Consider the following 16,329-nt stretch of genomic DNA (forward strand, 5'->3'; position numbering starts at 1 on the left):
GTTACCCATCTCACCAACCACACACACACACACACACACACACACACACACACACACACACACACACACACACACACACACACACACACACACACACACACACACACACACACACACACACACACACTCGAAAGCACAGACACACTAACACAGACACACACAGACACACACATACACACACACAAAAATGGATGCAATCATGCATACATACAAACACACACACACACACACACACACACACACACACACACACACACACACACACACACACACACACACACACACACACACACACTTACACAAACAAAAACACACACAATCACACACAACCACACAGACATGGATGTGTGCATGCTTACATAGACACACACACAAACACACACACACACACACACACACACACACCAACATGCAAGGAAACACACGCACACACACACACAAACTCATACAAATTCAGACACACCCACACACATACACACATTCACACAGTAAGTGTGAGCCCCTGGAAGTACACAGGGGCAGCTCACTGGCTCACCCCACCCACCAGTGCCCTCGTACTCCTGAAGCGGACCACACAAGATGCTGGGCGTTCAGAGTACAGCCAGCCAACCGATGGGAGCTCAACGCTCTGACTCTACCGTTCTCTAACATGTATCCAGGTCGGCAAACAAGGATCGCTTTAGGCGCCCACATTCCTGTCTGGCTGAAACTATTTAAACCTCCAGCCTCGAACCTCGAAACCTGAACCTCGTCGAGGTGGAACCTCCGAGCAGCCCGCTACGACCGGGGTCAGGCTTCAACTCACAACGCCACAGAAATACACGGACAGTGTTGTCCGCTGTGAGCCCACCGAAGCTCAAGCGCAGAGCGCAGGCATGAGCAAGTCTGCGCCCTCGTCTTTGCGCCACAGGCATATTAAATCCAGGCCCTTTAGGTGGATCAGCTGACTCACATCCAACATGTGAAGAACGCCAGGCGGGGGCGGAATATAGATGCTCCAGACGCACATGAGAGAAAATGCGTTCCTCGACACGCTCCGGTGTGGAAATGCTCTGTGATTAACGGGGGAAGCAGATTGAAAGCAGATGAGTTTTGCACTCGCGCTACATGCCTGAGCCCTTGTGTGAAATGCCCTTTAAAGTGACCCAGGTTCGATCCTGGTAACCCCCATTACGCTCTCAACCCACGTTCCTGTCTCTTTTCACGGCCCTGTCTGAACAGGCCCCAAGGTCCCTGGCAAGGATTAAAGAGGCAGAATCGCAGCCTTGATCAACGTGTCGGTTTGCCTTATTGAAGCCCCGATGGCGTCAGCCGGGCATTGTGCTTGAAAATACTGCACAAACCGAGGCCTAATGACGGCCGTATTAAAACACAGCCCTGTAATCTCTCCTCTTCCTGCATTTGTAGCGCCAGACTAGACCCTCAGAGACTGAATAAACGAAGGCACACACTCCAGGTCTTACATGTAGCCCTCAACAATCAATGCTAGCAAGGCCGCTAATGCATGATAAGTGTGTTTGATTATTTGTGTGTGTGAGTGTGTGTGCTTGCGTATGCAGATGTGCTCGTGTATGCTAGTGTTTGTCTGTGTCTGATTGGGGGGGAGAGAGGGGGGGGGGGGGGTTCTTGGCAGGGCTGAACCTGTCTTTAACTAGACTGGTGTATTGATTAAACCTTTGATTTGAACCCTGTGGCCTGAGCGCTGTGCCAACCTAGCTCAGAGGCTATCGTGGATGGGGTGTGAATGGGGGGGAGGGGGCACGTGCTGTGTGTGTGTGTGTGTGTGTGTGTGTGTGTGTGTGTGTGTGTGTGTGTGTGTGTGTGTGTGTGTGTGTCTGTGTGTGTGTGTGTGTGTGTGTGTGTGTGTGTGTGTGTGTGTGTGTGTGTGTGTGTGTGTGTGTGTGTGTGTGTGTGTGTGTGTGTGTGTGTGTGTGTGTGTGTGTGTGTGTGTGCGTGTGTGTGTGTGTGTGAGGTAGATGAGGCGCCAGCTGCCTTGTGCCTCCGCCCGCCATCCTGCGAGGCCCCCGCCCCTCCACACACACACCCCCTCCCCCGTCTCCCTCCTCCCCCTTCGCCATCTATCATCTCAATATGGCGCGGGCAGGCAGTTTGTGTTGTGCTAATTTCCTCCAATAAATCAGTAATTATTGCTGCGCCGTCCCTGCTGTCCCCCATCTCCTCCTCCCTCGTTGCTCTCTCCATTTCTCCCACCGTCTTTAACCCGTTTGCCTTCTCCCCCCTCCTCCCCCTCCCTCCCCCTCCTCCCCCTACCCCCCCTCCCCGACTGCAGCTGTTTTTCCATCTATCGAGAGAGCGGGTGTTCTCCGAGGAGCGCACGCGCTTCTACGGTGCCGAGATCGTCTCGGCGCTCGACTACCTGCACTCGGCCAAGATCGTGTACCGGGACCTGAAGGTAAACACAGCCCAGGGTGGGAGGAGGGAGGGGGGGGGGGGGGGGGGGAGAGACCTCACAGGGAAGATGTAGCTTTATGATTAGGTTTAGGTTTATTCTTTTATTACTTTTGTATTTAATGTATTATATTATTATTATCGTATATTTGTGATTATTAATATCCTATATATTTTTAAATATTGGCTGAGGAGCGATACAGACATGGAGAGAGAGAGAGAGAGAATATGGCAGAGGCATGCAGGAGACAAAGTGAGGCGCACCGATGCCACATAGGTGTGTTTGTGTGTGTGTGTGTGTGTGTGTGTGTGTGTGTGTGTGTGTGTGTGTGTGTGTGTGTGTGTGTGTGTGTCTGCCTGCGTGCGTGAGTGCGTGTGTGTGCGTGTGCGTGTGTGTGTGTGTGTGTGTGTGCCTAGCAGCCTTGGCCCCTGCCCCACTCACAGCAGCCAAGAAATCACAAGTGGATGAAGAGGGAAATAAAAAAAGGAAGCTCTTCAGATATTAAAATTAAAAGCCTGAATAGCTCTGCCGCATGTAATTTAAAGCGCTGGGTGGAGTTTAGTGTGGGGTGAGTGCGTGTGTCTGTGTCTGTGTGTATGTGTGTGTTTCTTTGAGCTGAGCTCTTTTCAAATATAAGCTATGCCATGGATTAAAATTCTTGTTTCCGGCCCTGCTGAAACAATCATTGTGCTGCAAAATTTTTTTTTTAACATTTATTTTTATCATTTTTATTTTTGTATTTGGTGATATTGTTCTCTGTTCCAGTTGGAGAACCTGATGCTGGATAAAGACGGCCACATCAAGATCACAGACTTTGGCTTATGCAAGGAAGGCATCACAGACGCTGCTACGATGAAGACCTTCTGTGGCACTCCGGAGTACCTGGCCCCTGAGGTATGGGACACCTGAGCTCCTCGCTTCCCCTCACACACTCTGTTTACACAACACGCAATGTTTGGGATTCATATTTTGAATGTATCTCCATTCAAAAACGAATCCGTTAACAGGAAAGGCACAGTGCGCTCACAACTGTCTCAGCCTCTTCCCACGTTCAGGAGAGATCCCTGCAGGACAGACACACAGTCTGAGACCTGTCAGACACACAGCAATGCACACAGCAATGCAAACGGGTACATCACAGTCGCCTCAGCCCCGCCCATTCTTGGAGATTCATGTCCAAGAAGGGGCGGAGCCTAAGTATTGTGACGTACCAGTTTGCATTGCTTTGAATAATTTTTGCAAATCACGTTTAATAGTAGAAATACCAGGTGTAGGACCCGTCAAATCGTAACTAACATAGGCACAGCATGCCGTGTTTAAGATTCACAAATGCATATGACAGCCCCTTGGCACCCCCCTATTGGAAGACGTTGCATGAGCTCGGCACATGAAGCCTCCGTGATTGGCTCCCTCCGGATGACAGCCTATCATTAGTCTCTCTGTAGTGAACGTAGCTAGCACCACCTCCGGAGGGGGTCCCCCGACAACGGGGGTCCGCATCTCTCGATCCCCATTCCTGCCTGTTAGGGCCGAGGAAATATCTCTCTTTGCGTCGCAATCTCACAAACTCTCAAATGCTCAGGCAAACAGCGTCTCTGCCTCTCAGTTACTCTGTTCCCCTTATTTGTTTTTTAACGTTTTTTACTGTAAACGGTTTCAATCCCTCCAATCGCTCTCTAGTTCAGCAGTTATCCTTCATTTTTCACCATCGCCAGTTTGTCTTAAGCTGTGCGAAAACAATTTGTCCCAAAAGCCAATGCGTCTTTTAGCACTTTGTGTTGACTTGAATGCCCTCTAAAGAACTATCCCTGAAAGATCGGTTTCCTCCTCCACAGCACATAGAGTGCAACAAGATAAACCTTGATTGAGGGGTTAAGCACATTTGGAGGCACCTCTTCATTCCTGTCATTCCAGCACAGCACAGCACACATGCAGCTACACCGATCCTCCCTTCCCCCCCTCTCTGCTATACAGTTACACAGCCTAGTACCTGGGTATGGCTTCACACCGAACACACACACACACACACACACACACACACACACACACACACACACACACACACACACACACACACACACACACACACACACACACACACACACACACACACACACACACACACACACACACACACACACACACACAATAGTAATAGTTTTGGGTGGCAATTGGCTCTCCAGCCGGTCGTGCCGAGGCCAGCAGTTCAACTGGCAGGCCTGCATAATGGAGCCCAGAGCTGGGCTGTGGGTGGTGGAAGCAGCGCTGGAGATGAAGGCAGCAGAGTTTATCCCACTTGAAAAACAAGTACGGAGGACTAACTTGGCACAGCAATTAGCTTTTTTTTCTTTCCTTTTTTATGTTTATTTTCCAGTACCCCTTCCTTCCCTACATGCCAGGAGCTGATTGGAGGCTGCTGCTTGTTTGTCATAGCATGCGTGTTGGTGTGGATGTTGTTTTTGTGTGTATGGGTGTGCATGCATGCCGGCACTGTCCAGTGTTTGCACGCACGTATGTGTGGGCATTGTGCACATCTTCCCGTGTTTATGGGCGCCTGCGGATCCTTTGGACGTCGGTGTGTGGCTACACATCCGAGCGTGTGTGTGTGTGTGTGTGTGTGTGTGTGTGTGTGTGTGTGTGTGTGTGTGTGTGCGGCTGTGGTAGAGAGTGATGGGCTAAAGCGAGGCAGATGGCGGCAGATGGGCGAGGTTGGAGGAAGGTGCTCAAAAAAATCGGGAAAGAAAAAAAAAGCTGGAAATCTACAGCCCAACGCCACCACTCGCTCACTCGCTTGCCTGCTCGCACGCCCGCCCGCACGCTCCGCTTGCCCGTGTGTAAAAATACAAATAACACGGCGCACTGTGAGCCAAGTTACCGAGAGATGCAAAGTAGCTGGGTATAAAGAAATGTATAAACGGAAGAGGGTGGGCGGGGAGGGGGGGGGGGGGGGGCAGCAGTTGGTGCTGTTGGTATTGGGTGGGGGTGTGGCTGCAGAGGCCAGAGGATGCCATGAAGACGCAGAACATGGAGAAGAAGAAGGAGAAATGGGATTTGTTCCAGAGGTGCGGCAGAATTGTGTGTGTGTGTGTGTGTGTGTGAAGAGAAGAAAGTTTTGAAGGATTCATGATTCATAGTTTCCCTGATTTGAGGAGCAGATGAGGTGTTGCTGTGCTAGCCAAGTACAGGTTGTAGGTCTGTTCAACACTTGGAATATAACTGTCTGTTAGGGGAACTGGTTTTAAAAGATCCCAGATGTAATATGTCTCTTATGATCATTAACATAATAATCAGTGCCATTTTGTCCAGGTTACTTAAATGAGAATGTTATTGAGAAAAAAGGAGTAAAATCTGATGTGAATGCCAGTCTCTCCCTACCCTGAACGTCACAAAGGAGGGACTAGGGTGTGGGTGGATGTGTTGAGCTCCGTCTGGGCAGTGCTGGATGTTAATGGGCGCGTCCAAGAGAGGGTTAAGCTTCTAGGACTCTTATAATCTAACCCCACGGTGTGGGGCACTTTTCATATTCAACATTGCTAATGATAATGCTTATACACAGTGACGTAGGCTTTTCCAAAAGCCTCAGAATAACTCTAAAACTGATATATTTTTTAATTGTCATCTTCGTATAAGCCATAATGCAGAATTCTGATTCAATGCTCGGATATGATTTTGGTTTGGCAGTTCACATTTTGTTTTAAATGTGGCCTTGAAAATCAGACCAAATGTGATTCTGGTGTGGTCTCACTGGTCAAACTTTTGCAAAAGAACGGTAACTTCTCAAGATGTAACTCGCAGCACGCACGGAAGGAAACTTGGAAGCCACTGAAGTCAGCGTTTAAGGTTTCATTTGATGTGCTGCAGAGATGAGACTGTGGATATTACACTGGTGGATGTTCTTCTCATCAACTGATGTCTTTGTCCTTTGTCCATGCGATTCAATTCGTGAAGAAATATTTCAAATACTCAAATAGCAAGACTTCAATATCACGTAGGATAGCTGTGTGGATGCAGTGGCTTTGGGATCTGCTGTAAGGGCAGAGTTACAGACACAAAGCTTCAATAGTATGAGAATAGCCCACAAATAAGGTGGTTTAAACGTTGTGCAAACATTTTAAATCCAATGACAGGCTAGACCTGCCATTGAGTGCTATTGAGGCTATTCAAGCCAGGGGCTATTAAGGGTGACAGATTGCCTGAAAAGGAAAACATATCATTAGTTAACGCAATTATATATTCATTATTATTTACTATTTAACTATCAAAGACTATTCACACTGTCACTCCACTGACTCCCTCGATGGCAGCTGTCTTCTATGTTTGTATTGACCGAGTGACCACAGCCAGCGCCAGTCGTGGTGAATGTCGATCTAGAGTGATGTCAAAGTCGCATGAAACCAGCAAAGACACACACTGAATTTTTCAGTCAGGGACTACAGATGAAAAATAGTTTGTATAACTAAATCTGGTACATTTACATGTCCTATGCAATGGACATGTCGATTAATGGTCGCATTGCAAGGTCGCATTGCAAAGAATCATCCTGTATCTGTTTCAGGACCACATATGAAAGTGGGCCAAGAAGGTTTGACCAGATCCGATTCCATTTGATCTGTGCTGTTTACACTGGACAAACTGCAGTGGAAAAGAGGCCATAGTCTTTGAATCTAGCAAATACCGGTTCACTCACACTTTAATGACTTCCTAACTATTCCCCAAAAAACTAAAAACATGGATAAGTGAGAATGTCCCCTGCCAAGTGAGCTCACTTTATCTGTATTTGTATGTGCTTTGAAAGTGCTAAATTTATATTGTAGAACACATTTGTTTCAATGAACTCTTTGCTCTTTTGTACTGTTGTTATCTAATATTTACCTCACATCACCTTTGCCTTGATTTACTTCAAATGTCTTCACAATCTTTTTCCCCTACATTCTTATCACTACTTTATTTATTTTATCTCCCTGTTTTTGTAGCTGCAAAACATAAACCAAGATGAGCACATAAATACACACTCAAACACACACACACACACACACACACACACACACACACACACACACACACACACACACACACACACACACACACACACACACACACACACACACACACACACACACACACACACACACTCCTCTGCCTGGGGCTGTGGGGCAGCATTCTGGCTCTGTGTGGATTAATCTGCTCCCTGCCTGCAACCGAGCTGCCACTACTCACTGCTGGTCCCAGGACACACACACACACACACACACACACACACACACACACACACACACACACACACACACACACACACACACACACACACACACACACACACACACACACACACACACAGACACACACACACACACACACACACGCCCCCCGCCACGTACACATGTAGACACACAAATAGGATGCCCAGCTCGCGTTTGCCTACATGTGTAGCGTAGCTGTGGAATTTTGTAGACACACACAAACCTCCATATCAACACACACACACCAACACACACACACACCCAGACGCACACCCACCCACCGCCCCGCACTGGCGGGAGTGTTGTGAAACAGCCTTGTAAGCTCATCTGAATTGTATAAAGGCTGTGCATGGTTCCCTCAGCTAGCTGCAGGGGAGGAAATGACACCAAACAGCTCCTAGTTCGCCACGCTCCCCAAACTTTACGAATTTGATGAGGCTGGATAAATATTCCATCTGCCGCTTGTGTGCGTCTGTGTGTGTTTGTGCGCGCGTGTACCGGTGTGCATGTGTGTTTGCGTCTGTGCCGGTGTGCATGTGTGTGCGTGTGTGTTTTTGTCTGTGTGTGTTTGTGTGCGCGTGTCCTGGTGTGCATGTGTGTTTGCGTCTGTGCCGGTGTGCATGTGTGTGCGTGTGTGTTTTTGTCTGTGCGTGTTTGTGTGCGGGTGTATGCGTGTGCGGGTGTGTGGGTGTGCGTGTGTGTGTGTATGCATCTGGCAGTCTCCTTGCAGTCTAAGCCAGTGTTATCCCTACAGCCGTACAAATCAATAGTGTATCGGGAGCTGGCTGGGGAGAGCTGTCTGTCCCCCAGCACTGCTGGGGAACTGGCAAAGCAGTGAGCACACACACTCTGCCACATACTTTTACACACACACACACACAAACACATAGCAACTACGGTGAGCTGTTTGAAGAAGTTTGCGTTGGAAGTGTTGGAGGTCAGCTTGCTGTGCGTTTAACAGAAAGCCATCTTCTGTCAGCATGACTAATCAATCTAAATATGAACATTACATTTGTATGAGGATGTGCCGTCTTGATCTCTGTATGACTAAATGCACGACTTGGTAACGATGGCTTGTTACAAGGCTAAATTATATTTGATGATATTCTATTCCGATGTGTTTGCTGATCTAATTTACTGGGATCAATTCTATTCCTTAATTAAGACCTTCCATTTAATTCCAACGTACCCTCATAGTGTGCCTGTGTGTCCATTATTAGCAGTTGGGATGTTGTTATTATTATTATTGGTGTATATAAGTATAAGTATAATCACACAACATATGCCACTCTGGCTTCCATCCAAACTTGTCTCTGTGACACACACACACACGCACACACGCACACACGCACACGCACGCACGCACGCACGCGCACGCACGCACGCGCACGCACGCGCGCGCGCGCGCACACACACAAACTGAAGATGTACCATGGTAATCACAGTGCTCCAGTCTGAAGGCGAGCCACAGCAGCCTCTGAAGGCACCAGCGTCTCTCTCTCCCGCCTCGCCTTTCTTTCTCCTCTCTGACGCTGGTCCAGAGGTGAGAGCGACAGAGCGCCGGGGAGACAGGGACAGTGAGGGAGACATGATTAGAGGATAGGATGAGTCGGGGACCGGGATGATAGAGAGTGCTGCAGGTAAAGGCGGCCAAGACTGAAGACTTTGAAAAAATGGACTATAGAAACAGAATGAACACACACCCACACACACACACACACACACAATTAGACACACACTTAATGCGAAACAGCTTGCAGCACCTGTGTTAGCCAGCAGTGGGCTACCTCTGGCCTTGAGCTGGGTTGCGGCCTGTTCATCCAGGGTGTGTCCTGGTCCGTCCTGCCAGGTGATGATGCACTGTGCCAGGCTGCACTGGAAGTAAACAGATGGGCCATCTGGTGGGCGACAAGTTTATTGGATCTCTTACTGTGGCAAGGGTCTTTGAAGAAACAGGACTACAGTGTGTGTGACTCTTTCAATGACTGTGGCGGCGGTTTACACCAGCGTTTGAACCCCTCTTTAAATTGTGAAATTGAAAACGGTGGTGTGACGGCAAAGCAAATTTAGGTGTTTTCTCCCGTTTAAAAAGGAGGGAAAAATGGCTGTCTGCGGGATATGTAGACAGTTGTTGTCAAAACTCCACCTCCGCGAGTCGTTCACGCTACATTAAATCTCAATCGACTCCCAAACGGTTATCGTCTTGACAGACTCTCCTGCGGAACAGTTGTCGCGTCAACCAATATAAAGCAAGGGGTGTGTCGTATGCAAATACTTCTGCAACATCGGCATGCGGTGCCTTCTCCTCTTACGATGGGATTCCTAGACCTGATATTTCTGCAACTAGGATTTGCTGCATTTTCCACAGCAATGTCAACTGCTATACCCGGGAAGCTACATCTGTGGCCAATCTTAGGGGTTGTGCAAACCATGGATGTTGGACAACTCTGAAACCTTGGCATGCGAATACTCAGCAGGGATCTCTCCTTGACCGACGTGTTAGCAGGCTCAGACCATTGTGAGTGCCTTGTGCCTTTCAGATGAGTTTCTGAATCTAGAACTTTTGAATTGAATTTCAGAAAGGGTTGTAGGATCCACATATACTGTATGGGTGTTGATGTGTCCCTGAGCAAGACACTTAACCCAAACTGCTCCTGACGAGCTGGCTGTCGCCTTGGATGGTTGACCCTGCCGTCGGTGTGTCAATGTGTGTATTAACCGATGTAAGTCGCTTTGGATAAAAGCGTCTGCTAAATGCCCTAATTAATTGTAATATTCCTCTTGTGTAAACGGGGCCTGTGTTTGGGACCAAAATACGATATTTAGATGGATGAGCTTACTCTCTCCTTCCTCTGTTGCAAACCACTACCTCAAATAGGCTTCTCGCAAATCACTGGAAATTATCTGCCCGTCTGTATGTTACCATCCATCCCTTTGTTTTGTACAAGCATCTGCATTTCCATCTCTCTCTACCTCTCCCCAACCCTCTCCATCTCTCCTCTCTCCAACTCTCTCAACCCCTCTCCATCTCTCCTCTCTCCATCTCTTCTCTCCCCACCTCTCTCCACCCCTCTCCATCTCTCCTCTCTCCACCTCTCTCCACCGCTCTCAACCTCTCTCCATCTCTCTCAACCCCTCACCAACTGTCTCCACCTCTCTCCAACTGTCTCCAACTCTCTCCAACTGTCTCCAACTCTCTCCAACTGTCTCCAACTCTCTCCAACTGTCTCCACCTCTCTCCAACTCTCCCTACCTCTCTCAACCCCTCTCCATCTCTCCTCTCTCCACCTCTCTCCACCTCTCCCCACCTCTCTCCACCTCTCTCCCCCTCTGTCCTCGTCTCTTCACCTCTCTCCCCCCCTCCCTCCCTCACCCAGGTGCTGGAGGACAACGACTATGGCCGGGCGGTGGACTGGTGGGGTCTGGGTGTTGTGACGTACGAGATGATGTGCGGCCGGCTGCCCTTCTACAACCAGGACCACGAGAAGCTGTTTGAGCTCATCCTCATGGAGGACATCAAGTTCCCCCGAACGCTTTCCACCGACGCAAAGTCCCTGCTGTCAGGCCTGCTCATCAAGGACCCCAACAAGAGGTGCGTGCGTGCGTGCGTGTGTGAGCGTGTTTGTGGTTTATGTGTGTGTGTGTGTGTGTGTGTGTGTGTGTGTGTGTGTGTGTGTGTGTGTGTGTGTGTGTGTGTGTGTGTGTGTGTGTGTGTGTGTGTGTGTGTGTGTGTGTGTGTGTGTGTGTGTGAGAGAGTGTGAGTGTGTGCGTACGTGTGTGTGTTTGTCATTGTGCTTAACAGCAGTTGCTTGTTCTCTACCTCCCCTAGGGCTGGGCGATATGGACAAAATCTTATATCACGATATGAGTAATTTTATATCACGATTTGGATATATATCACAATATGGTATTTTTGAAGTAAATTAAAATAATAAATGGCTTAAAATAACCATACTTCACATTTGATCAGTTTTTTATTTTATTTTGAACTTGAATTTCCATGCTTACAAAGGAGTAAGTAGTGAACAATCTGTCATTAACTGCAGTGTCATATAGTGCAAACATCTTGTAAACATTGAACTGTTTTTTCAATACAAATAACATATTTTTTTAAAGGTGTGCTTCACACCTGCCTGGCTGTCAGTCAGTGCAGTGTAATATAAAATAAAAATCACAGCATCACACAAATATTTTAAATACTAATTATACACTTATAAAATAAAGTTATGTGCTGTGCAAATAGCTGGTGGTAAAAATAGAACTGTTTCTTCAATACAAATGAGATTTTTCAAGTTAACAGGTGAGTCTCACACCTGCCTTGCTTCAGTCAGTGCAGTGCAATATAATATTTTTTATTTATTTTTTTTTATTTATTTTTTTCTCTCTCGATATAAACGATATGGCCAAATCTCTCCCGGTAGACACTTTCATATCGTCCACGGTATGATATCGTCATATCGCCCAGCCCTAACCTCCCCCCTCTCCGTCATCCCCCTCTTCTTCTCTCCTCTCTACCCTTGCATCCTCTCCTCTTCCCTTCTCCTCTTCCTCTCCTTCCCTCTACTCCCCCACTCCTCTCTCCCATCTTCTCTTCCTTTCCGTTCTGCTCCCCCATTCTCTTCTCATCTCCTCCTCTCCTCTCCTCTCATCGCCTGCTCTCCTCTCCTCTCACCCCTAATTTCCTCTCCCATCCTCTCTCCTCGCTCTCCCCTCTCTGCCCCCCTCCTCTCTCTCCTCCCCCCTCCATCTCTCTCCTCCCCCCTCCCCCTTTACTCCACCTCCTCTCTCTCTTCTCTGCCCCCCTCCCCTCACTCCACCCTCCTCTCTAACTCATGGGATCTCTCTCTCTCTCTCTCTCTCTCTCTCTCTCTCTCTCTCTCTCTCTCTCTCTCTCTCTCTCTCTCTCTCTCTCTCTCTCTCTCTCTCTCTCTCTCTCTCTCTTTGTACTAATACTGTACTTGACTTGGGAAGCCCTGCACCTGAATTCCTATGTGTTTGGACTGTCTGGTTTATGCACAAATGGCGAATAAAAACTTTTGAACTCCTCCCCCCTCCTCTCTCGCTTCCCCACTCCCCTCTCTCCCCCCTCCCCTCTGTAGGCTGGGAGGAGGACCTGACGACGCTAAGGAGATAATGAGACATAGCTTCTTCTGTCTGGTTGACTGGCAGGACGTCTATAATAAAAAGGTATACATGTTGTCCCAGCAGGCCAACATGCACACTGTTCACTACCAGCTCCCCAGGCCCCTGTCTTGGCAGGCAGCACAGACACCGCGTGGCCTCCCATGTCCCTATACCAACTCATGCGATCTAGTCTGTACTTTAATGCCATGGACTCTACAAGGAGCTTGTCATTAAAGTGAAAGGTAAACTCATTGTTCAATACAATAATATTTTAAAATGGTCCAGTGTTTTGGGCGGAGAGCTCTTGAGAAGGGGGAGGTGTTACTCATGGTTACAGCGCACAGCGCCAACTTTGTGATCCTTTGCTTGCGTGCTTTGTATAGCCAGAGTACGAGTTCAGGAACTGGCTGGCGGAGACAGGCATTAACATAGGATTTTACACCTGCTGTTTCTAAAGGACGGTATTATGGTAGTGCTACTGACTAAATGGTTGGGCCTCAATGGCACTCTGAGTAAGTCCAACTGTTCATATATGTTGGACTTAAGCGAGAAGTTAGACTGAGTTAAATAGATTTTGCATTATATATATATATATCGCACAAAGGGTTGTCTTCTGTAGGTCTTGGGTGAGATATTGCCAGCATGTTCATAGACAATGCATGGTGTAAGTTTTTACATTTCAAATGTGATTTGTGCTCGCACAAATACATACGTAAGAGGCAGGTAGGTGTGGGCATGTGTGTGTACGTGTGTGGGTGTAAGTACGTATTTGTGTGTGCCTGTGTGTGTGTGTGTGTGTGTGTGTGTGTGTGTGTGTGTGTGTGTGTGTGTGTGTGTGTGTGTGTGTGTGTGTGTGTGTGTGTGTGTGTGTGTGTGTGTGTGTGTGTGTGTGTGTGTTTGTGGTTGTCTGGGACACCTCCATGTGTGAACCAGGTGCCACAAGGCTTCCTATACAATATGTCACACAGATTTTATCTCATTCTACCTTCCTCCTCCCTCTTTTGTTTTCACCCCTTCTTGTGACTTATCTTCATCTTTTCTTTACTTTCTTTGGTTGTTTTCTCTGTTCCATCTGCATTGGATATGCACACATGTATGACTTAATTCTCTCTCTCTCTCTCTCTCTCTCTCTCTCTCTCTCTCTCTCTCTCTCTCTCTCTCTCTCTCTCTCTCTCTCTCTCTCACTCTCTCACTCTCTCGCTCTCTCTCTCTCTCTGTAGTTGCTTCCGCCCTTCAAGCCTCAGGTGGCGTCTGAGACGGACACCAGGTACTTTGACGAGGAGTTCACAGCCCAGACCATCACAGTAACGCCCCCAGAGAAATGTAAGTCTCTCTCTCTCTCCTTCTCTTTACCGCTCTCTCAACTTCTGTCACTTATTCTGCACCTCTCTCTCTCTCTCTCTCTCTCTCTCTCTCTCTCTCTCTCTCTCTCTCTCTCTCTCTCACTCTCTCTCTCTCTCTCTTTCTTTCTCTCTCTCTCTCTAAAATAATGTTATATTGTTTTATCTCTCCCCCTCTCTCTCTCTCTCTCTCTCTCTCTCTCTCTCTCTCTCTCTCTCTCTCACTCTCTCTCTCTCTCTCTTTCTTTCTCTCTCTCTCTAAAATAATGTTATATTGTTTTATCTTGGAGGGGAGGGGGTGTTTGCATAAAACGTCTTCATATTAACTTATGAACAAAGGGTCTTGTTTCTTTGATGAATATCTTTAATTTGTTTGTGTATTTGTGTCTGTATTTATAATCAGATCTTTCATTTGAACTCACTCAGAATGCATAGACAAAATAGTTGTCCCGAGTCTGCTAAACAAATGCAAAAGCAGTACGCCAAGTAGTGCATAATCATGCTCCAATAATATCAATATCTTATTTCACTTGAGGTCAGTGACTCACTCAGTGGTTTTCATACTGTGTTCTCCAGTCGATGAGGACGGCATGGACTGCCTCGACAACGAGAGAAGACCACATTTCCCACAGTTCTCCTACTCTGCCAGTGGGCGGGAATGAGGGTGTGTCACACGAGTGCGGCCGGACTCTGGAGGTGGTCCTTGTGAAACACAACCTGGACTGTGGTTGTGGAGCGCCCCAGGAACGTATCGCTCTCTTCCCTCCCCCCCCCCGACCGCATCTTCATACTAACTCTACTCTACGATCCCCTTTGAACAGAACTTTTTTTCAAAGTTGCAAACTCTTCTCCAGGCTAATGTAGACTCTTGACGTGTGGGTCTGAAACTGTGATCAGTGGTTACCAAATGTCCGTGGAAGTGGCGGGAGCTTCGGCCGAGAGCAGCCTGCTGTGCTTTGAGACCCGATCCGCCCTTTGACCTCTCAACGCCGACCCGCGGATCACACGTGCCGGTGGTCGACGAAAACATCCTCCGATAGGTCAATAGCTGTATTTATACGATGGGGGGGGATAAGGAGAGGGTTTTTTTAAGATGACGTGTACTATGATATATTTTAAGTCTTATTTAATCCAAACTGCCATCGCCGGTTGTCTCTCAGGCAGAACACAGACAGGCGCAGACACACAAGATTAGCAAACGCTCAACAAGATGCACACAGGTCTGAACACAGATCCTTACTGAAAACAATGCTGCTATCGTTTGAGGCTGCCCGGTTCGGGGGAGCCGATACAGTGATGTCGTGAGCAAACACATTCCCGAGCCCCCCCCCCCCATCCGAAGCCGGCTCAAACAGGATTTGACTCAGGTTTTCTCAGTGCAATTCATTCTCGTTGTTGCTGCTACTACTTCTATTATAACGACGCCCACTAAGACTACTATGGGTATGACAGTATTGCTGCTACTGCTACTACCACTGCTACTACTAATACCAGGTGCTACTCTATCGGCTTCAATCTGCAGGTCATATTACAGGCGCCAGCAAAACATCAACCACCTCTATAACCGTCTGTCGTACCGTTGCACTTAGGCATGTACAGTATAAACACTTACTTTTAATGTTAAACTTCAACCAGTCGGAGTCAACTTATGTTACGGATATTATATTTTGGTTTGTATGTGCGTGTGTGTGTGTGTGTGTGTGTGTGTGTGTGTGTGTGTGTGTGTGTGTGTGTGTTTGTGTGTGTGTGTGACGTGTGTGTGTGTGTGTGTGTGTGTGTGTGTGTGTGTATGCGTGCGTGCGTGCGTGCGTGCGTGCGTGCGTGCGTGCGTGCGTGTGTGCGTGTGTGTGTGTGTGTGTGCGTGCAGTTTAAGTTGAAGCGTCTCGAGTTGGATTCAAAGGGCACCTCAAAGCGCAGCAGTGCTGCACACCGGAAGCTCCTGAACAACAAGCTTTACTACATCCCCCACAATGCTTTGTGGCCTGTCACGAAACATGAGGAAGCTGTTCTGTTTTTTCAATGTTATCTCTTGTGAATTTTGAACTCCCCTCGAATTCAAAGTGTCTCTTGTACCAAAAGGGGAGACACTGTGGTACTGTGCATACGTGAACGATAGCTTTACCCTAACATATCATTGTCATGGCTTGAGAATAGCATGCCAGTATTTCTCTGTCCATATGCAGAACGGGAAGCATCTCCAGTAGGGTGGACCTAT

General features: G+C 47.9%; 1 protein-coding gene across 1 annotated transcript in view; it reads left to right on the forward strand.

Moving 5' to 3' along the window:
• Window positions 1–15,833, forward strand: part of LOC130404216 (RAC-gamma serine/threonine-protein kinase-like) — a 26,166-nt gene extending 10,333 nt beyond the window's left edge. Inside the window, exons 8-13 of the mRNA XM_056608866.1 lie at window positions 2,291–2,413; window positions 3,176–3,304; window positions 11,028–11,242; window positions 12,750–12,837; window positions 13,995–14,097; window positions 14,691–15,833. Of these exons, the coding sequence (XP_056464841.1) occupies window positions 2,291–2,413; window positions 3,176–3,304; window positions 11,028–11,242; window positions 12,750–12,837; window positions 13,995–14,097; window positions 14,691–14,776 (744 nt within the window). The 3' untranslated portion in view covers window positions 14,777–15,833. The remainder of the gene's footprint in view (window positions 1–2,290; window positions 2,414–3,175; window positions 3,305–11,027; window positions 11,243–12,749; window positions 12,838–13,994; window positions 14,098–14,690) is intronic.
• Window positions 15,834–16,329: the final 496 nt, after the last annotated feature.

Source organism: Gadus chalcogrammus, chromosome 15, assembly GCF_026213295.1.
Source record: "Gadus chalcogrammus isolate NIFS_2021 chromosome 15, NIFS_Gcha_1.0, whole genome shotgun sequence".
NCBI lineage: Eukaryota > Metazoa > Chordata > Actinopteri > Gadiformes > Gadidae > Gadus > Gadus chalcogrammus.